Below are 24,113 nucleotides of genomic sequence, written 5' to 3' on the forward strand. Positions count from 1 at the left end.
CAACTGCTCGGCATCCGACCTTAAGGCGCTACAGAGGGTAGTGCTTACGGCCCAGTACGTCACTGGGGCCAAGCTTCCTGACATCCAGGACCTATATACTAGGCAGTGTCCGAGGAAGGCGCAAAACATTGTCAAAGACTCCAGTCACCCAAATCATACTGTTCTCTCTGCTACCGCACGGCAAGCGTTGTTTTTACACTGCTGCTACTCGCTGTTTATTATCTATGCATAGCCACGTTACCCCTACCTACATGTATAAATTACCTCGACTAATCTGTACCCCCGCACATTGACTCGGAACCGGTACCCCCTGTAAATAGAACTCTATTTCTTTAACTGCATTGTTGGTTAAGGGCTTGTAAGCATTTCACGGTAAGGTCTACACCTGTTGTATTCGGAGCATGTGACAAATAAAATGTGATTTGATTTGATTTGAACCCGTCTACACCAAATGTGCAAATAACTGGCAGATAACCACTTTCCATCATTTGCATTTTATCATTGTAGATAAAGCACCACACCAAAAGCGCAACACCTCCATACCAAACGATAGGGCTTCTTACAAATCAATACAAGTATTGATCAAACGTATCATATTGGCACTTGACATACTCCATTTAATTGCGTGAACACTTTGCTGTGTCAGAATCACCTTTTTAATGACACCAATGGGGATTGGAGGTTCAGAGAAAGAGGCAATGCACACTTAAAACATCTGTACTGGATTTAAGAGGTTAATAACATTTTGGTTTGCCAGAGTCAGCGAGTTTACAGGAATTGGGCTTCCTCCAATGGGAATTAAAGCTGCTCGATTTATCCATATCTATTCATAATTAATAAGTTAGGCGTTGTCTGTCAATAAAGGGAGTAATGCCAGAAAAGACTAACTACACTATAAGCAGATTGAGCTTTCCTTTTTAGAAAGGCCTGTTTTACTGGTATATCCACACACCTGAAATAAGTCAACCTTTATCAGGTTTCAAAACACAAATGACTGCCAAAAATATTTCATTTAGGCCTATATTATCCACCAATTTGTAAAATGAAAGGCCAGAATAATGCTACTTTGAGAAAATAACATCTATGCTTCAATGAATAATAGGAAACGTGTTCTGATGAGGAGACAAGGGGGAACGACAATTGCTGACGTGTAACCTGACCACAATCACCTGTTGGTATGGAAACCAAATATGCGCTTGGCGGAGAGGAGATCATCCTCCGCGCTCCATACCTCCCATGGTGACTGACCACATCATTGAGTGGTGTAATTGAGTGGAAAATACCCTCCTACACCCTGCCCGTTGGTGGAGCACACTTTTGACATCTCGCTGCGAGGCTGCCCATTGGTGGAGAACACCAATCATGACATCTCCCCAAGATCAGCAAGGACGCGCCAGAGCACTTTTTTTGTTGATCATGGCCGCAACCAGATGTTTGTAGCCAACCAAATCCAGTCATGTACTGAACCGCTAACCTCCCCAATGCGGAGATGTCCTCTACATGTATAAATGTATTATAAATTATGTTATATATATTCCTGAGCATTTGCAATGAGTATGGAGCAGCTATTCATTGAAGTACATGCAGTTCCACATAGCACTTCAGAAGGTGCACCTTTGCCTCTGTAGGTAATTTGCGTTTGAATTTAGCACCTCTTCAAGGCTTAGGGCCACCTCATACACTAGTATTGCACGGTATACCAAAACTTTGGTACTTTCTCGATACAAAAAAAAACGATTTGGTACTATAATTTTTGTAATGTTCGGTACTTATGTCAAATTTCTCAAGTGATTGAGAGGATGAAGTCTGTATATCAGAGCATCTCCTTAATAGTGTGAAGAGCAAATTGCCTGCTCCACTTACTCATTCATTGCTAGAGCTGTCTGGGCTGCATTGTTAGCTCCCGACTTGAATAATCCAGAAATATTGAAACTTTTCATTACTAATCAATGCAGGCTAGAAAACTTTTACAATGTAAGATGATACCGGTAGCTTCCAGTTTTAATTGTAGGCTAACTTTTCTTGCTAGCTTACAGATGAAGCAACATCAATTCACTACCCTAGTACTTTGTTTGTGATAATATGCTAACCATAATGCAAAATATGCTGATTTCAAAGCTGATTGTCACCAAAACCTTTACTAATTCACTTCGTCTCCCTCGCCTCCCGTCTGGTTTCCACTAGATTCCATAACTACAAAGTCCGATTCCACAGCCACATTCAGCCTCGCTAATGACGTCATTACTTTCTTAAAGATACAGCACACACTTTTATAAAGTATGAGATCGCTTCTTCTACACAAATGTTGTTGATCAGTACAATAAAATTATGTTCTCCTAGCAGTTGCCAATAAAATAAGTCCTAAATGGAATGGAATGTACGTCATCAGTCGCCCCATTAAATCAGCTAAAACAAGCTCAATAACTCAATGCATGCACTCACTCCTATTGAATAATATGCATTCACCTCTATTGTGAATAGACCTAGGCTACATCTTGATTTACCCAGTTTATCAATAGAGATTTACCATTCAAATAAATTATTACCATTATGTTGTTTTGTAGTTAGATTGGTAAAAAACGAAGTCAAATTGATTGTCTGATTTGTATATTTGATTCATTAATGCATACATGGATGTCTCCCCCCAAAAAAGTACAAAAATGTTCTAATGTTCAAATGTAATGATATTGAACTCAAAAGATGCCCAACAATTGAACAGAGCAGTAGCTGAGTATCTGTCTGGATCAAGTGCTATTCTGTGACTTTGGCTAATACTCTTTTTCTTTTTGTTGTGGTATCGTTTTTGAATTGAGTATCGTGACAGTATCGTGATACTAAACCTGTTATCGGTATCGAAGTCAAAATTCTGGTATCGTGACAACACTATCTTACACGTAGCGACTGGCGAGATAATCAACCTCTGTGAGGCAGCCAAATGAATGTACTAAAAAGATAGGGACATTATGTCTCCTAGCCCAGAGAGACCATAGAGAGTTGACAATGTACTCTATTCATTACAAAAGCCAGTGTCTTCATAATACATGGATTGAAAATCAACTGAATGAGCGAGAGGTATAAACAAACATACCATTTCATGAATAATGTATACAAGCACGTTCTATGAATACTGTATGCTTACAGTATCTCTAGATCATGTTATAGCCACAAGCTACTATAGGTAACCTTTATTCTGTATTGAACTTGTCACATCTTAATCTGCTGTAATCCAATATAATCCAATATGTAATCTCTTTAAATCTCATTGGTTTACCATCAGTCCCATCACCAAAGCTCAGACGTGAGAGTTAAGGTAGTACTGAAGTTACAATGAATCTGTTAATATAGTCACAGTTTTAAAAATCACACCTTAATCATGCAAACAAGGAAGTTACTATGGGAATTATTTTCCTGATGCAGTATGGATGTATAATTTACCTGTCAAGAGGTTCGCTGAGGAGCCAGCAACCCATTGACCAAGGTCACTTTGCCACTTGATTAATATATGAATGAGAATTAAACTTCAGTCACTTTTAATGACCAAGAATACGCCTTATCCATGAATAAGCTCTGTGGCTCATACACTGGAACAAACAGCATTACAAATTCATTAAAGTAGCATAATATATAGGCCACTGCATATAAAGTAAAATGCTATAAGTGTTCTATAAATCGATTACGGTCAGGTATGACAGAAGGTTGTGTTGTCACAGCCATAATGATTCACAGATTGATCTGTGACAAAACAATAAACTGCAGCATAATTGGGCTTCTTTGATGAAGCTGTGTAAACGGTCCTCAATGACTAACATCACATTTGTGCGGTGCAGCTCAGGCATGCTGGAAGGGTTACTACTAGCGATGGGTGGCATATTTTCAGGCACCTGTCCAAGCTGACGAGATAAAGAATATTTCAGTCCCTTCCAATCTCCTCCTCACCCTCTTTCTGTCTTCGGCTCGATCGCTCTCTTTTCCGCTCTCTCTCTCTCTCTGACATACACACAAACACCCAATGATCTGGAATTTATTTTTCACTGTAACTTGACCCAGAGTCATATTTGTATACATCAGCTAGACACCACAAGGCATGGCAAGAAATAAAATGTCTGATAGCTCTGAAAGTGGCAGTTTTATGCGTCTGTGGAAGCTTGGCTCTGCTTTGCACCTTGAAGCAAGTGACCATAAATGAGCACATTTAGAAGCAGCTTCCAAGAATACAGCAACCAACGTCACTTCCAAGATAACAACAACTCTTCGGCTACATCCCTCCTCAGCAGGACTGAGAAAGCAACAGAAAGTTATTGTTCACACAACACACAGTAGAAGAGAAGTGATGGCACAAAGCCCCTTAGAAACTTTACCTGCATGGAGCGTGCCCGTGACGAGTTTATACAGGTACTGGGCGAATTTAAACATTTCCCTCTTGCACCTCTTCCTGCAGCTGCTCATGTTGGCTTCGGGGGTCAGGGGTGAGCGGCACGAGGGGATTGGGGACTCCTTTTCAGGGTGTAATCCTCTTGGTCCTCTCTCTAGGCTTTTGAGGGAAAGAGTGACTTTCCTCTCCTCTTGTCATCCAGTCCACTCCACTCCTCTGCGTGGCTACGTTCCCCGGCGTGCCCCTGGTGTGTGTGAGTGTGGCGGCCGCGGTGGGCTCATGTGTGTGTGGAGAGCACCGGGGGGCTCTTCTTAATGTGACACGTCTCTCAGGGCTTCTCCAGCGCCTCCGGGGGCTGGATCCGATCACCAGTGGGATGCTGCGCAGCGAGCGCTCTGTCAGGGTCAGTTTACCTCTGGGTCCCCACAGGGCTGCTCTGAATTTATTGCCCTCTCTCTTTTTCTCTGCAGTGTCTACTTCCTCGCTTTCTCCTTCTCACTGAAGCTTCTCTTTTACAACTGAGGTTATTCTCTCTCCACCCCTCTCTCTCGCTATGTCTGTACAGTAGCTCTCCGCCTCTTACTTTGTTTGTATAGTATCTCTCCACGTCTCTCTCCCTCTCTTGCTCCAGTACTACGCCGGCTGATCACTCTACTCAGCACCATCTGTGGATGTTTTGCCCTCGCCGACTGTTGCCAAGGTGGGAGGGGACAGTTTGGCCCTAGGGAGGAGGAGAGAGGAGGAGGAAAAGGAGGAGAGAGAAGGGGAGGTGGGGAAAGTAGTAGGGGGAAAGTGTCTACCTCAATGAATCAGCAATGACAGCACAGCAGATTATGGGCCTGTCACATCACGCCGCAATGCACTATTACCAGAGATGGACAGTGTTAACTGAATGGAATCTGTTTCCAAGGAGAGACAGAGAGAAGGGAGAGAGAGAGAAAGAGAGAGAGAGCGAAAGAGAGTGTAAGCGAAAGAGAGTGAAAGAGAGCGCAAGCGAAAGAGAGCGAGGGAGAGAGAGAGCACGAGGGAGAGAGAGAGCGCGAGGGAGAGAGAGCGAGAGAGATAAAGGAAGGGTGAGAGAGGGAGGGGAGGGAGAGAGAGGGGGGTAGATATAGGTACAGAAGCCAAGGTGAGAGAGTAAGAAAATGAGACTGCAAGAGAGAGGAGGAATATTGAGTGAGGATCAGAGAGTGATATGAGGAGAGGTTGGGAGAAGGTGGTTAACATGTCGAGCCAGGGAAGGGGCTGGAACCTAATTGCACGGCGCTGGAACCTAATTTAAGGGTAATAACAGCCAGGGAGCCAAGGTTATCTCATCTGCCTTGATAATGACTGACGGGCTGCGCCCATCATATTTTAGCCGCTCAAAATAGCGCCGGAACTAGGGTTCTGATGACATCACGACCAGCCGACCAGGACGAGCACATCAGCGTCTCCCGCTAATTAGCCTTTACTTCAATTGAGCACATCGATCAATGCCAATGTTTTCCCCAGTCAAAAGAGACAGTCATTAACTCAAACCCCCATCAACTCCTCAATCGATTATCTCCCATGCCCTGCCATCAATTTAAAAAAAAGTCCCTTTTCAGTGATATTATTTCAAGGCTGTCACATGGATAGTCTGGGTACTGTGAGGCCTAGCATTCACTATGTGTCTGGCTAACATTGGGGCGGCTGGAGCTTTCAGGTATGAAATGAGATGGCTGATCTACTGTGAAATGAGGCTAGTGTTCCACAGGTCATTCCGTGCACACAGAACAGGCAGGCCTATTTTGGGAACGTCGCTCCGAGTGGAGAGCTCTTTTTCCGCAAGTGCCGTCCCTGAGGATTCCGACCTCTCTGCTCTCGCCGGCGTGTGACTCTGAAGTACATTGTGCAAGGATAGAGATGAGGAGCACGGGGACTGTTTCCACGTAGAAAAGTCTTTATGAACAAATTGGAGACATCCTTTCTGTCAAAACCAACGAAGCCCACTTTTTTTTTACCCAGTAAGAACAACATTAATGCAAAATGAAAGTGTCACATTATGTCATAATGAAGGACAACTGTAGCATGTCTAATATAGTACATTTAATCACCACTGACCAAATGCAGTGCCATACAAGGCTTCAAATAGTTAGAAAGAAATAAGGCTATATATCAACTTGCCATGTCAGCTCATTGTTTACTTTCAGTTTTCTTGTAAAAAATAAATAAAGACAAAACACATTGGAGTCCAGACATGGACTAGAACACTAACATCAGCTTAAAACTCTCAGCAAAAGTCTCAGTGGAAAATCAAAACAACACCCTTCCTATGTGCCTGCTGCTCCACCCTCGCAAGAGTCCACGTCCAACGAACAAGCCAATACCTGAAGGTATGCAGCCCTAATCAGGCGCATTCAATAGGAGTCATTTCAATCAGCGAGGCCCGAAAAGGTACATGGAGAGAGAGAAAGTGGGAAGGATTTTTCTGTCAGAGTGCACCAGTATCTGTGCAGCTCGATCACCTCTCACCTAGCGCCTGGTTTCCAATTCCAGCTGTGTTTCCGATAAACAAAAAGGGCCTTTTAAAAGTTTACAGCAAATTCCCTTTCAGTTGTGATTCACTGCAGTTCTGCTGGAGTATTTTAAGGGCAGGCCATTTGTGTCGATGCACTGCTTTCTGGGATGCTTCAAGTGACACGAGGACAATTGAGTTATCTGGTCTATCTCTGACAATACAGACTGAGATAGTCAGTGGTTCCCTTCACACAAACCTGAGCCAATCTGAACCACTGGCAAAATAATACCAACTAGTGTACACAATATCATTTGAGTGTAGCATTATATTAACAGCAATGTCTCATCTTTGACCAGACACGCAAGTAACTTTCATAGATCATTAAATTAGGATATTCTGTTCCTCGAAATACACACAATGTATACGATACATGACCATCACATTCCAAGCCCATATACGTATAGTCAGGACTCCCTCAAGACCAGTCATGTTTGCCTTAATGGAAATTGCCATGACGACAACCGTGCTGATAGCTCACATCATTACAGGAGCAGTGTGGCGCATGCCTTCTTGGAAGCCCTGCTGACGTTATGGGATATTAACAGTCAGGCTAGATTATGTATTAGGCAGCTTCTGTTTTGGTACTGGTATTCCAAAAAGGATAATAAATGTAAGAACATAACCTTAAAAAAAAATCTAATTTGGGGAATTTTGAGATTCTGTTATGATACATTATGGTGCAATACTGAATGATATTGTATGAAATAGGCTAATACTGTATTGTCTCTTGCCAATTTCTGCCAGATACCGAACCTCTTACTGTAAGTCTAACAGCAGCAAACGGTGAGCAGACGTTGCCCTTTTCCACACACTCTCTCCTCCCCAATACCCTTGAACCCATTGGAGAGGATTGGTGTCTAAAGCACAGCCTGGTTTCAACCACCTTCAGCAGAGACAGGAAACCAGAACCTGCTGGGCTGTGGACCTGGTGGTGCCTGCTGCTGAAATATCAACACCCTGACCTTGGCACCTGTAACCTCACAGACTGACCCCACAGATTCTAACCAAGGCCAAGGGAATACTAACTATCACTGCCTGCTGAAGGAAAGGACGAGGACGAGGAGAGCGGTGAAGAGAAAAGAGAGAGTGAAGGAGAGAGAACTACAAACAAAGCAAAGAGAAAAATACCTTTCCAATTCATTACTTCTGGTCAACCAAAACAAACCTTCAAAAACGTACCTTGGTGGCCTACGGTGGTCTAGCGGTATGGACCACTGCCTCTGGATCACATATAGCCTACCGCTGCAGCATGGGTTCGAGTCCGGTCCACTAGTATTTCAGCAAAAAAACTATTTCCCACCTTCTCCCTTCTATCCAATAAAGCATAAAATTCCATAAAATATATCTTCTTAAAAAGAAATATACACTTTCTGGAACATTTGAATGAGTTTCCTTTTGCAATTCAACTGGTATGAATTGCACTTCCTAGTTTTTCTCAGTAAAAGGCATTGTCTGAATTGACTGTGACATGTTAAAGCGACCAATTCCATTTATAGTAATAAATCCCAAAGAGTCTCACAGAAACTTTAGTTTGATAGTTTTATACTGATGGAACGGGAACTTTTTTTACATTTAGCCTTCTGGCGATGGGGAAGATGTGATATGTCCATTCTCTGATATGTTGTCAGGTGTATTGACCCTGAAAACAACGTCAGGCAGCGCCCGGGGACTACAACCACCATGACTACAACTCCAGTTTCACACTTTAGCTTTTTACTAAAACAAATCCACAGAGACATAAGGCTGAGCAAACACTGCATGGGGCGAAAAGGGTCTATATCAGGGTATATCTTTACATGACACGTTTTTGATATTCTAGAGAATGCAGACGATTTCCAATTCATATTTGGAGTTTTGTGGAAATGCACCATATCCTGACAAATTCTGAATCCAGATGTGTCTTTTAGACATATATAATATTGGGATTACTCAGAATATCACACATGGACATTTCCTATGGCCAGATATGGACTCATTCAATATCCTGAGATACAGTACATGTTTGTGACATCCTATTTCTCTCTTCATGTTGACAAATACTGACTGCATACATAGCATATCTGTGTTGTTTTCTCAGCACATTCAAGATAGCTGAGGTCCATATTGGATGCTTTTTGATATGCTGAAAATAAGGCCGATTTCAGATGCATTTCAGATTTTCCAGCACATGTTCAATAATTTGACAAATATTAAATCCATATCATTATTTCAAACACTATAAAATTGTGTTTTCCCTCTGGATAAAGGCATGCGCAACCGCAAGCTAAAATCACTAACTGGTAGCCTAGCAACAAGAATCACGTATTTTCTGCTGCGGAGTTCCAACTGTCCTTTTTTAATTTGGGGCCCCACAAATGAGTGTGTAAACGGTGTGGACGAACTGACAACTGGAGAAACAAAGAAGTGAGAAGCTGTTAAGAAAATACCTCAGAGGTTAAAGCTAAAGTGAGTAGCTAATATGAGATATGTTTTATTTATCTTAGTAACTCGAATCAAGAACGTTAGCTAATTTGGCCAGTAGCCAGTAGGGCTAGCTAGGCTTGATGGGGGGGAGGGGGGGTAAGAGCTAACCGGTAGCCTAGCTAATAAATAATGAAATTGCCTTGTCTTAAGCGATTTTTTAATATCCCCTATCAAGCCTCAAGGTGACAGCTAACGTTTTAAAGTGTTTAGTTTGTATTTGGTATTACTGGTTAATATAAGCTAGCTAACGTTAGCTAGCTAGCTAGTTCGTTCCAGTTAGTTTTCTTGTCACGAATGAAGCAGTTAGCTGGAGTAGCTAGTTACCTTGTGGTATCATTATGTGAAATGACAAAGTTTTCTTGCAATATCAACAATTTTGATTTATGATTTATGCATTGACAGTTTGGAGTGGATCACAGACCAATACTCTACGACCACGTTGGGTCTGGACTGCGAGAGACACCCGCTGACGACCCAATCTGCACCAATCGCATCGACCATAATAACAAAACAGGGCAGGCAGTGGTATTGAGGGTGTGCAACTTTTATTTTCTGTTAAATAAATTAAATAAATGTTTCGCAAAGACTAGCCTATGTTTGCATCTTTCCCAAAAACATGTGTTGCGTTTGGAGCTCTGGATTTTTTTATTTATAGAAATACCAGAGATGTGCTTAGGAAATATCTACTTGGATTAAATCATTGGTGGAAAAAGTACCCAATTGTCATACTTGAGTAAAAGTAAATATACCTTAATAGAAAATGACTGAAGTAAAAGTGAAAGTCACCCAGTAAAATACTACTTGAGAAAAAGTCTAGAAGTATTTGGTTTTACAGTGGGTTGTTAAAGTATTCACCCCCCTTGGCATTTTTCCTATTTTGTTGCCTTACAACCTGGAATTAAAATAGATTTTTTGTGGGGGTTTGTTTCATTTGATTTACACAACATGCCTACCATTTTGAAGATACAACATATTTTTTATTGTGAAACAAACAAGAAATAAGATAAATAAATTGAGCATGCATAACTTTTCACCCCCCCCCCCCCCCCCCAAAGTCAATACTTTGTAGAGCCACCTTTTGCAGCAATTACAGTTGCAAGTCTCTTGGGGTATGTCTCTATAAGCTTGGCACATCTAGCCACTGGGATTTTTGCCCATTCTTCAAGGCAAAACTGCTCCAACTCCTTCAAGTTGGATGGGTTCCGCTGGTGTACAGCAATCTTGAAGTCATACCACATATTCTCAATTGGATTGAGGTCTGGGCTTTGACTAGGCCATTCCAAGACATTTAAATGTTTCCCCTTAAACCAATTGAGTGTTGCTTTAGCAGTATGCTTAGGGTCATTGTCCTGCTGGAAGGTGAACCTCCGTTCCAGCCTCAAATCTTTGGAAGACTGAAACAAGTTTCCCTCAAGAATTTCCCTGTATTTAGCGCTATCCATCATTCCTTCAATTCTGACCAGTTTCCCAGTTCCTACCGATGAAAAACATCCCCACAGCATGATGCTGCCACCACCATGCTTCACTGTGGAGATGGTGTTCTCGGGGTGATGAGAGGTGTTGGATTTGCGCCAGACATAGCGTTTTCCTTGATGGCCAAAAAGTTCAATTTTAGTCTCATCTGACCAGAGTACCCACATGCCTTTTGGCGAACACCAAACGTGTTTGCTTATGTTTTTCTTTAAGCAATGGCTTTTTTCTGGCCACTCTTCCGTAAAGCCCAGCTCTGTGGAGTTTACTGCTTAAAGTGGTCCTATGGACAGATACTCCAATCTCCGCTGTGGAGCTTTGCAGCTCCTTCAGGGTTATCTTTGGTCTCTTTGTTGCCTCTCTGATTAATGCCCTCCTTGCCTGGTCCATGAGTTTTGGTGGGCGGCCCTCTCTTGGCAGGTTTGTTGTGATGCCATTTTCTTATAATTTTTTTATAATGGATTTAAATGGTGCTCCGTGGGATGTTCAAAGTCTCTGATATTTTTTTATAACCCAACCCTGATCTGTACTTCTCCACAACTTTGTCCCTGACCTTTTTGGAGAGCTCCTTGGTCTTTATGGTGCTGCTTGCTTGGTGGTGCCCCTTGCTTAGTGGTGTTGCAGACTCTGGGGCCTTTCAGAACAGGTGTATATATACTGAGATCATGTGACACAGATTGCACACAGGTGGACTTTATTTTGACATTTACATTTTAGTCATTTAGCAGACGCTCTTATCAAGAGCGACTTCCAATTAGTCAGTGCATACATTTTTCATACTGGCCCCCCGTGTGACTTCTGAAGGTAATTGGTTGCACCAGATCTTATTTAGGGGATTCATAGCAAAGGGGCTGAATACATATGCATGCACCACTTTTCCGTTATTTATTATAAGTAATTTTTTTCATTTCACTTCACCAATTTGGACTATTTTGTGTATGTCCATTACATGAAATCCAAATAAAAATCACTTTACATTACAGGTTGTAATGCAACAAAATAGGAAAACGCCAAGGGGGATGAATACTTTTGCAAGGCACTGTAAATATACGTAAGTATCAAAAGTATAATACATTTCAAATTCTTTATATTAAGCAAACCAGACCACATTATTTTCTTGTTTTTAAAATGTACAGATAACCAGGGGCACACAATATTCAGACATAATTTACAAACAAAGCATTTGTGTTTAGTGAGTCCACCAGATCAAAGGTAGTAGGGATGACCAGGGATGTTCTCTTGAATTGGAGCATTTTCCTGTCATGTTAAGCATTCAAAATGTAACGAGTACTTTTGGGTGTCAAGGAAAATGTATAGAGTAAAAAGTACATTATTTTCTTTAGGAATGTAGTGAAGTAAAAGTAAAAGTTGTCAAAAATATAAATAGTAAAGTTAAGTACAGATACTCCCAAAAACTACTTAAGTAGTACTTTAAAGTATTTTTACTTAAGTACTTTACACCACTGGATTAAATATGACAATGTTTTCCTTTCCGTGCCTTGTATGGCCTACTACTGAATATGGTGCAAATGTAGGCTCAGATATGACACCTTCATGAAAAGAACAATACTTTTCGGCGCCTGAACAGGTAAAATAATTTGGGCGCATTTAGGTAAAAGCCCATTTTCGATCAGATATATGAGGATGAAACATTGAAATATGGATAAATCAGTGGAGACTCCTCAGAGGAGGAAGGGGAGGACCATCCTCCTCAGTGAATTTCATAAAAATAAAAATTGTAAAACATTGAAAAAGTTATCCATTTTAGATAAAACTACACTCAATATATTCACGTCACCAAATAATTGATTAAAACACACTGTTTTGCAATGGTCTACAGTAGCCTCAACAGCACTCTGTAGGGTAGCACCATGGTGTAAACGGAGGACAGCTAGCTTCCGTCCTCCTCTTGGTACATTGACTTCAATACAAAACCTAGGAGGCTCTTGGTTCTCACCCCCTTTCATTGACTTACACAGTAATTATGACAACTTCTGGAGGACGTCCTCCAACCTATCAGAACTCTTGCAGCATGAACTGACATGTTGTCCACCCAATCAAAGGATCAGATAATTAATCTAGTACTGAAAGCATATGCTACAGCTAAGCTAGCACTGCAGTGCATAAAATGTGGTGAGTAGTTGACTCAAAGCGAGAGAAAGACAATAGTTGACAGTTTTCAACAAATTAATTTCTTCAAAAATGAAGGAGAAGCAAGAGAGAGAAATTGTCATTTTTTTTCACTTTCAGTTTCACTTACTTAGCTAGCAAATACAGCTGGATACTTTAGTTACTCAAACACCCGGCTTAAACAGAGGGATGCTATGTTGGCTAGCTGGCTATGACTATCCAACACAACACTGGAACTCTTCCAAGTCAAGGTAAGCTTTTGGTTTTCTTAATTTATTGCCACCAGTGACCGCCGGTGTAACTGCTTACTGACAGCTAGCTGTAACATTACTGCATGATTGTAGCGGGTTTACATTACATTACATTTTAGTCATTTACTAACGCATTAGTTCTATTAGCTATGCTGACTAGGACGTTACTTTAGCTAACATAGGTACAACGATGTAGGCTGTGTGTAGCAGTTATGACATGGTTTGGCTTGGAAAGGTTTTTTCGCCTGGTCACATACAGCTGATGTGTTGTTCATTGAAGTCCAAAAACGAAGGGAAAAGTTGAGAGGGAATACAACATGGCTGCAATGAAAGTGAACAGTGTTTATGCATGATCAGGGGTGTATTCATTCCGCCGATTCTGTTGAAAAAAAATTCTTAAACAGAAGCAAACGAAACGGGGATAAAAATACCTGAATTTGTCCAATAGAAACTCTCGTTTGCAACTGTTGGACTAATGATTACACCCTAGATAAGCTAGATGCAGGCAAGAGTGTGCAAGGCGATATTTGAATGTGTCACTGTCATCTAAAAAAATGTATCTCGACCTGTGTGCACCTACGTTGTAAACTTTCATTCATAGGCTAGGTTGTAGCAACTTCATGATGGGTATAGGGAAAATTTGAGTATCATGTAGTAGCCTAAACCTATCGATGTTACATTGAACTGGGTGAATGGAATATGAATGACAGTCATCCAACATGCTGTAATAGAAATAAGGCCATGCTCATGAAAAACAAAATCGTCCTTCCTCATCTTAAACGGCACTTACCGCCACTGGGATACATAAATTAGCAGGTAATGACTACAGATATGACACATTTCAGGAAATATGTGGATTTGTTCATGCCTAAGTATAAAGCATTAGATACAGTGGGGGGGGGAAAGTATTTAGTCAGCCACCAATTGTGCAAGTTCTCCCACTTAAAAAGATGAGAGAGGCCTGTAATTTTCATCATAGGTACACGTCAACTATGACAGACAAATTGAGAAGAAAAAAAATCCAGAAAATCCCATTGTAGGATTTTTAATGAATTTATTTGCAAATTATGGTAGAAAATAAGTATTTGGTCACCTACAAACAACCAAGATTTCTGTCTCTCACAGACCTGTAACTTTAAGAGGGTCCTCTGTCCTCCACTCGTTACCTGTATTAATGGCACCTGTTTGAACTTGTTATCAGTATAAAAGACACCTGTCCACAACCTCAAACAGTCACACTCCAAACTCCACTATGGCCAAGACCAAAGAGCTGTCAAAGGACACCAGAAACAAAATTGTAGACCTGGAGTGGCCTAGCCAGTCTCCAGATCTAGCCAGTCTCCAGCCTAGCCAGTCTCCAGCTGGGAAGACTGAATCTGCAATAGGTAAGCAGCTTGGTTTGAAGAAATCAACTGTGGGAGCAATTATTAGGAAATGGAAGACATACAAGACCACTGATAATCTCCCTCGATCTGGGGCTCCACGCAAGATCTCACCCCGTGGGGTCAAAATGATCACAAGAACGGTGAGCAAAAATCCCAGAACCACACGGGGGGACCTAGTGAATGACCTGCAGAGAGCTGGGACCAAAGTAACAAAGCCTACCATCAGTAACACACTACGCCGCCAGGGACTCAAATCCTGCAGTGCCAGACGTGTCCCCCTGCTTAAGCCAGTACATGTCCAGGCCCGTCTGAAGTTTGCTAGAGTGCATTTGGATGATCCAGAAGAGGATTGGGAGAATGTCATATTGTCAGATGAAACCAAAAGATAACTTTTTGGTAAAAACTAAACTCGTCGTGTTTGGAGGACACCATACCTACTGTGAAGCATGGGGGTGGAAACATCATGCTTTGGGGCTCTGTTTTTCTGCAAAGGGACCAGGACGACTGATCCGTGTAAAGGAAAGAATGAATGGGGCCATGTATCGTGAGATTTTGAGTGAAAACCTCCTTCCATCAGCAAGGGCATTGAAGATGAAACGTGGCTGGGTCTTTCAGCATGACAATGATCCCAAACACACCGCCCGGGCAACGAAGGAGTGGCTTCGTAAGAAGCATTTCAAGGTCCTGGAGTGGCCTAGCCAGTCTCCAGATCTCAACCCCATAGAAAATCTTTGGAGGGAGTTGAAAGTCCGTGTTGCCCAGCGACAGCCCCAAAACATCACTGCTCTAGAGTAGATCTGCATGGAGGAATGGGCCAGAATACCAGCAACAGTGTGTGAAAACCTTGTGAAGACTTACAGAAAACGTTTGACCTGTGTCATTGCCAACAAAGGTTATATAACAAAGTATTGAGAAACTTTTGTTATTGACCAAATACTTATTTTCCACCATAATTTGCAAATAAATTCATAAAAAATCCTACAATGTGATTTTCTGGATTTTTTTATTTTATTTTGTCTGTCATAGTTGACGTGTACCTATGATGAAAATTACAGGCCTCTCTCATCTTTTTAAGCGGGAGAACTTGCACAATTGGTGGCTGACTAAATACTTTTTTCCCCCACTGTACATGTCTCATTTGTATATGTCATCATGTTGACACCCTTTACAGAGTTAGAATATTCTACAAATATGTAAGCGGACGCACACGCATCAGGTGCGCTTTTTGAATGTATCTCACCCCAGATATCTCCCTGGATTCATACCGTAGAAGTTATATTTCGGAGGTCAAGATTGGATGCATGTAGAAACTGTCCCATTACAGAGAATATCCTAGCTCCATATATACTGAACAAAAATATAAAACGCAACATGTAAAGTGTTGGTCCCATGTTTCATGAGCTGAAATAAAAGATCCCAGAAATGTTCCATATGCACAAAAAGCTTATTTCTCTAAAATGTGTTTACATCCCTGTTAGTGAGCAAGTCTCCTTTGCCAAGATAATCCATCCACCTGAGAGGTGTAGCATATCAAGAAGCTGATTAAACACCATGATCATTACACAGGTGCACCTTGTGTTGGGGACAATAAAAGGCTGCTATAATGTGCAGTTTTGTCACACAACACAATGCCACAGATGTTTCACGTTTTGAGGGAGTGTGCAATTGGCATGCTGACTGCAGGAATGTCCACCAGAGCTGTTGCCAGAAAACTGTTCATTTCTCTACCATAAGCCGCTTCCGTCATTTTAGAGAAATTGGCAGTACGTCCAACCGGCCTCCCAACCGCAGACCACATGTAAACACGCCAGCCCAGGACCTCCACATTCGGTATCTGATTTCCTTATATGAACTGTAACTCAGTAAAATCTTTGAAATTATTGCATGCTGCGTTTATATTTCTGTTCAGTGTAGAAAGCTTAAGCTCTAACCTTGTGGTAATTCACTCCTGATACCAAAAGGAGCAGATAGGTCATATAAACATGTTTTTTTACACAAGACACATGCATCCTGGTTAAAATAAGTGCCTTGACATATCAGAAAGATAATGTAAGATAAATGTTACATTAAGATACCTCTACAGTGAGGGAAAAAAGTATTTGATCCCCTGCTGATTTTGTACGTTTGCCCACTGACAAAGACATGATCAGTCTATAATTTTAATGGTAGGTTTATTTGAACAGTGAGAGACAGAATAACAACAACAAAATCCAGAATAACGCATGTCAAAAATGTTATAAATGTATTTGCATTTTAATGAGGGAAATACGTATTTGACCCCTCTGCAAAACATGACTTAGTATTTGGTGGCAAAACCCTTGTTGGCAATCACAGAGGTCAGACATTTCTTGTAGTTGGCCACCAGGTTTGCACGCATCTCAGGAGGGATTTTGTTCCACTCCTCTTTGCAGATCTTCTCCAAGTAATTAAGGTTTCGAGGATGACGTTTGGCAACTCGAACCTTCAGCTCCCTCCACAGATTTTCTATGGGATTAAGGTCTGGAGACTGGCTAGGCCACTCCAGGACCTTAATGAGCTTCTTCTTGAGCCACTCGTTTGTTGCCTTGGCCGTGTGTTTTGGGTCATTGTCATGCTGGAATACCCATCCACGACCCATTTTCAATAACCTGGCTGGGGAAGGAGGTTCACACCCAAGATTTGACGGTACATGGCCCCGTCCATCGTCCCTTTGATGCGGTGAAGTTGTCCTGTCCCCTTAGCAGAAAAACACCCCCAAAGCATAATGTTTCCACCTCCATGTTTGATGGTGGGGATGGTGTTCTTGGGGTCATAGGCAGCATTCCTCCTCCTCCAAACACGGCGAGTTGAGATGATGCCAAAGAGCTAGATTTTGGTCTCATCTGACCACAACACTTTCACCCAGTTCTCCTCTGAATCATTCAGATGTTCATTGGAAAACTTCAGACGGCCCTGTATATGTGCTTTCTTGAGCAGTGGGACCTTGCGGGCGCTGCAGGATTTCAGTCCTTCACGGCGTAGTGTATTACCAATTGTTTTCTTGGTGACTATGGTCCCAGCTGCCTTGAGATCATTGACAAGATCCTCCCGTGTAGTTCTGGGCTGATTCCTCACCGTTCTCATGATCATTGCAACTCCACTAGGTGAGATCTTGCATGGAGCTCCAGGCCGAGGGAGATTGACAGTTATTTTGTGTTTCTTCCATTTGCGAATAATCGCACCAACTGTTGTCACCTTCTCACCAAGCTGCTAGGCAATGGTCTTGTAGCCCATTCCAGCCTTGTGTAGGTCTACAATCTTGTCCCTGACATCCTTGGAGAGCTCTTTGGTCTTGGCCATGGTGGAGAGTTTGGAATCTGATTGATTGATTGCTTCTGTGGACAGGTGTCTTTTATACAGGTAACAAACTGAGATTAGGAGCACTCCCTATAAGAGTGTGCTCCTAATCTCAGCTCGTTACCTGTATAAAAGACACCTGGGAGCCAGAAATCTTTCTGATTGAGAGGGGGTAAAATACTTATTTCCCTCATTAAAATGCAAATCAATTTATAAAAATGTTTTAATGTGTTTTTCTGTTTTTTGTTGTTGTTATTCTGTCTCTCACTATTCAAATAAACCTACCATTAAAATTAGGGGTGTAACGATTCGTTTTAACAACGATTCGATTTGTATCACGATTTGTGGTTGTCGATACGATTCAAGGACGATATTGGTTCATTTAGAACGATACGATCCGAAACGATTCAGTGACTTGAAATCGATTCAGTAACCTTTTAGCCAAAAATTCTACCAGTGTGACTGAAATAAATACCTGGATACTGGACAGTGCAGGTGAAGTTTCCTAGATTCCTGTTTCTTGTAAGGACCGCAATGGTGGCTTGATAATTTCTCGCTCGTTGGCTTCTCCTCTGTCGTCCGCCATGCTATGTTTTGTTGTCTTTGCGCCTTTGCGCTGCTGCTGGCGCGGGGCGATGACGTCATGGATAGGCAGACTGAATCGAGTAATGTTTAAAGCCTTTATCATTAAAAGTGCTAAGAAAAAACATCCATATAAAGTCTGACGTGCTTAAATCCAATGGGTTATTTCCTAGTATCGATACAATCGATTTATTACATTTTAAAACGATGTTAGATTGATATATGTTGTCCAAAAGGCCAACTCGCCGAGCACAGATCGATGTAGTTGGATCATAGGAATATAAATCGATACATTGATGTAGTAGATGGATCGTTACACCCCTAATTAAAATTATAGACTGATCATTTCTTTGTCAGTGGGCAAATGTACAAAATCAGCAGGGGATCAAATACTTTTTTCCCTCACTGCATTTGTATTTTAGTGTGACATTTGTATCTAGTGTCCCATCTCTATACTGTCGATGTTAAAATCATAAGGCCATGAAACCCCATGTGGTGTGGCTTTAACCCCCCACACTCAACAACCCCTGGGGCGTGCTTTGCCCAAGCTTTATGGGCAAGGGAAAAGCACTTCCTCTAAAAAAAGGAAACGTTTCCCGAGACGAGGCGATAAAGGAAGAGCCTATCAAACTGTTTTGGGGAGGAGAGCTTTTGGGCCACGGTGGCTCTGAAGGCAAAGCGATGCCGTTTTCTCGAGACACAACTGTGTTATCAGTGACAGCTGGAGTTTAATGCACTGAGCCGTTTCAGAAATAAGCCAGGTTAGTATCCTTCAAGCGGGCTAAACTGCTATGACAGTGTGCTAATGTTAGCTCACCTGCTCCCGTGGGGCATTGAGGAGAAGGCATATGGTATTCATCCTTGTGTTAATTTGAATCTGGGATGGTTCTGTATCCACTCAAGGACTTTGGACACTTTGTTTACCTATAACTAGGCAATACTGAACCATATGGAAAATCATCAAATTAAGTGTCAGAGCAGTACTTGATACTCCAGGATTGATTTTATATGCAGTTTTGCATGCAGGGAAGGGCATTGAAATTTGAACATATGGCAGCTGCCATGATGTATTTGGACTATTTCTAATGCTCATCTGCAGTCAGTGGTCTTTTTGCATTCGCTTCCATGTCTCTGTTTCCTAGCTCCTTTGCAAACGGTTATTCCATCACAGAATATTGATGCAATCCCCAGTAGTACAAACTGTCTGATGTGGTATATGAGCTTTACAAAGAAACTCGCAGAGTCAAATTAATTCCTCCTTGTGGGAACAAAGTATATCTGTGTCATTACGCTTCAGATGTCCTATCACAGTATCAGAAGCAGCTATTCTGTAAGACGAATGAAACACAGATAAGGGCAGACTCTGCTTTCTTTGTCCATTTGCGAAGCCTACCGCTGAAAAGAGGCTGTAATGGACAACTTATCTTTGGGAAACTTTAGCTCTGGAAAAGTTGTCTGGCTCGAATAGAGAGCAAAGAGGATGATTCTTGGCATGACTCCAGGTTCCACTAGGGAGATAAATGCTTTCTAGTCCTGCCTCTCCTTTTTAATTGGTCGTTTTGGGTTGGTAAAAGCGGTCTCTGCTTTTCTTTGTGGGGTTGTGGGTCTTTATGTCTGTTAATGTCCATTGACTCTTCTCTCTTTGTGTGTGAATCAGTGTTTTTTCTCTTGCAGTCTTTTATGAGGGTTTTCACCTCTGGGCAAGGTCGCCAGCTCAGACTAATCAAATATAATGCACAGCCATAATGCACTGCCATATGTGGGTCTGGCTAGGGCTGTGGCGGTCATGACATTTTGTCAGCCTGTGATTGTCAAGCAAATAACTGCCGGTCCCACGGTAATTGACCTTTAATTAACATAAATTAATTTAGCATCTCCTGGCTTCCACGAATAGCCTACAAGCCACTGATGCAGACCATTGGAACATCTACATTTTAAGAAGTCTAATACATCCATGTAATATAGCCTACACCATCACAAGAAATTCATTATTTATTTTAGACAGGTCTAAAGAAACATGATATGTAGTCTATTTCAGAAGAATAGAATAACATACTCTGATCTGGCTATGCCATATGGCTGTAGGCTACACTAGTTCACTTAGCAGAAAATAACGGTATAGAATTCTGTGGCATTATTTTATATTATTTTAGTATGAAGAATACAATTTATATTTTCTCCAAATGATTTGGGGAGTGCGCACATGCGGCTATTCTGTGTTGAGCGGTTAACAAAGAAACAGGTACTCCTACAGTTGAAGTCGGAAGTTTACATACACTTAGGTTGGAGTCATTAAAACTCGTTTTTCAACCACTCCACACATTTCTTGTTAACAAACTATAGTTTTACCAAGTCGGTTAGGACATCTACCTTGTTGGAAAAATAACTTTTGTCATGCACAATTGTTTACAGACATATTATTTCACTTATAATTCACTGTATCACAATTCTAGTGGGTCAAGTTTATATACACTAAGTTGACTGTGCCTTTAAACAGCTTGGAAAATTCCAGAAAATGATGTCATGGCTTTAGAAGCTTCTGATAGGCTAATTGACATAATTTGAGTCAATTGGAGGTGTACCTGGGGTTGTATTTCAAGACCTACCTTCAGACTCAGTGCCTCTTTGCTTGACATCATGGGAAAATCAAAAGAAATCAGCCAAGACCTCATAAAAAATAATTGTAGACCTCCACAAGTCTGGTTCATCCTTGAGAGCAATTTCCAAACGCCTGAAGGTACCACGTTCATCTGTACAAACAATAGTACGCAAGTATAAACACCATGGGACCACGCAGCCGTCCTACCGCTCAGGAAGGAGACGCGTTCTGTCTCCTAGAGATGAACGTACTTTGGTGCGAAAAGTGCAAATCAATACCAGAACAACAGCAAAGGACCTTGTAAAGATGCTGGAGGAAACAGGTACAAAAGTATCTATATCCACAGTAAATCGAGTCCTATATCGACATAACCTGAAAGGCCGCTCAGCAAGGAAGAAGCCACTGCTCCAAAACCACCATAAAAAAGCCAGACTACGGTTTGCAACTGCACATGGGGACACAGATCGTACTTTTTGGAGAAATGTCCTCTGGTCTGATGAAACAAAAATAGAACTGTTTGGCCATAATTGTTATGTTTGGAGGAAAAAGGGGGTGGCTTGCAAGCCAAAGAACACCATCCCAACCGTGAAGCACGGGGGTGGCAGCATCATGCTGTGGGGGTGCTTTGCTGCAGGAGGGACTTGTGCACTTCACAAAATAGATGGCATCATGCGGAAGGAAAATTATGTGGCTATATTGAAGCAACATCTCAAGATCAGTCAGGAAGTTAAAGCTTGGTCGCACATGGGTCTTCCAAATGGACAATGACCCCAAGCATACTTCAAAGTTGTGGCAAAATGGCTTAAGGACAACAAAGTCAAGGCCCTGACCTCAATCCTATAGAACATTTGTGGGCAGAACTGAAAAAGCGTGTGCGAGCAAGGAGGCCTACAAACCTGACTCAGTTACACCAGCTCTGTCAGGAGGAATGGGCCAAAATTCACCCAACTTATTGTGGGAAGCTTGTGGAAGGCTACCCGACATGTTTGACCGAAGTTAAACAATTTAAAGGCAATGCTCCCAAATACTAATTGAGTGTATATAAACTCCTGACGCACTGGGAATGTGATGAAATAAATAAAAGCTGAAATCAATAATTATTCTATTATTCTGACATTTCACATTCTTAAAATAAAGTGGTGATCCTAACTGACCTAAAACTACGATTAAATGTCAGGAAATGTGAAAAACTGAGTTTAAATGTATTTGGCTAAGGTGTATGTAAACTTCCAACTTCAACTGTATATGCTTAATTTAGAGTTATATAACTTATATAACTCATATAACTTTAGTTGTGATACAAATATTGGGCTATATGTTTTTGATTTTTAATACATTGTAAGGCTGCATGATGCGAATAATGATGATTTGAAAAAAGTTGCATGAAAGGCATGAGCTCTGCTTTGTTTGTTGCGCAGGCTGTACACACTTCATCAGTCTCTCATTCACAATTTGAGAAGCACTTGATAATGCCTCGAATTTCCCAGCTGTGTCCCCTTCGTGTGGCTGTAATGCCCCCTAAAAAAATCCATGCCTGTTGCGGCCAGTGGCCCTTGGGCTGAATATAATAATAATAATTCCCTTCTCCCGGCTGCGTGCCGAAGCACACCTCATTCACATGGCTCTCAGTCACGTGATCGGGTCTTTCTCACAGGCTACAAGTGAAGACAGACGCATCTGGGACGCACCTGCGTGTGTCCTTATCCAATTCTGAGGCGCATATTGAAGATATTGGAAGAACTGTCCACATATACTTTTCGTTAGCCAACAAGATGAGTAGGCCTAGCGAACAGCAAAAGTACTAGCCTATGTCGATCTACTATCCCCCATAATACAAAAGTTCACCTATTCTATTCTGTGCGAGAAATAAATATTCCAACCATAGTCCGGGACAGTTGTGGGATGCGATGTAAGGGTAGGTAACAACACATCTGCCACACTGATCCTCAACACGGGGGCCCCTCAGGGGTGCGTGCTCAGTCCCCTCCTGTACTCTCTGTTCACCCATGACTGCATGGCCAGGCACGACTCCAACACCATCATTAAGTTTGCCGACGACACAACAGTGGTAGGCCTGATCACCGACAACGATGAGACAGCCTATAGGGAGGAGGTCAGAGATCTGGCCGTGTGGTGCCAGGACAACAACCTCTCCCTCAACGTGACCAAGACAAAGGAGATGATTGTGGACTACAGGAAAAAAAAGAGGACTGAGCACGCCCCCATTCTCATCGACGGGGCTGTAGTGGAACAGGTTGAGAGCTTCAAGTTCCTTGGTGTCCACATCACCAACGAACTATCATGGTCCAAACACACCAAGACAGTCGTGAAGAGGGCACGACAAAGCCTATTCCCCCTCAGGAGACTAAAAAGATTTGGCATGGGTCCTCAGATCCTCAAAAAATTCTACAGCTGCACCATCGAGAGCATCCTGACTGGTTGCATCACCGCCTGGTATGGCAACTGCTTGGCCTCTGACCGCAAGGCACTACAGAGGGTAGTGCGTACGGCCCAGTACATCACTGGGGCAAAGCTCCCTGCCATCCAGGACCTCTATACCAGGCGGTGTCAGAGGAAGGCCCTCAAAATTGTCAAAGACTCCAGCCACCCTAGTCATAGACTGTTCTCTCTGCTACCGCACGGCAAGCGGTACCGGAGTGCCAAGTCTAGGTCCAAAAGACTTCTCAACAGCTTCTACCCCCAAGCCATAAGACTCCTGAACAGCTAATCATGGCTACCCGGAATATTTGCACTGCCCCCCCACCCCATCCTTTTTGCGCTGCTGCTACTCTGTTGAGTGTTTGTGCATAGTCACTTTGACTCTACCCACATGTACATATTACCTCAACTACCTCAACTAGCCGGTGCCCCCGCACATTGACTATGCAACGGTACCCCCCTGTATATATAGCCTCCCTACTGTCACTTTATTTTACTGTATATATAGCCTCCCTACTGTCACTTTATTTTACTTCTGCTCTTTTTTTTCTCAACACTTTTTTGT

General features: G+C 42.1%; 1 protein-coding gene across 2 annotated transcripts in view; it reads right to left on the reverse strand.

The window, feature by feature from the left end:
- Nucleotides 1–24,113, reverse strand: part of LOC311132248 (Kv channel-interacting protein 4-like) — a gene marked incomplete at both ends in the record, with an annotated part of 300,291 nt that overhangs the window by 189,757 nt on the left and 86,421 nt on the right. The window contains one exon of one of the 2 annotated variants that reach the window (XM_084165480.1): nt 4,359–4,446. The exons of the other annotated variant lie outside the window; for it this stretch is intronic. Coding sequence (XP_084021606.1) covers nt 4,359–4,446 — 88 coding nt within the window. Of the gene's footprint in view, nt 1–4,358; nt 4,447–24,113 lie in introns of those variants that run through there. 2 annotated transcript variants of the gene reach the window in all.

The sequence above is a fragment of the Coregonus lavaretus genome (assembly GCF_964263955.1).
Source record: "Coregonus lavaretus genome assembly, chromosome: 7".
Taxonomy (NCBI): Eukaryota; Metazoa; Chordata; class Actinopteri; order Salmoniformes; family Salmonidae; genus Coregonus; species Coregonus lavaretus.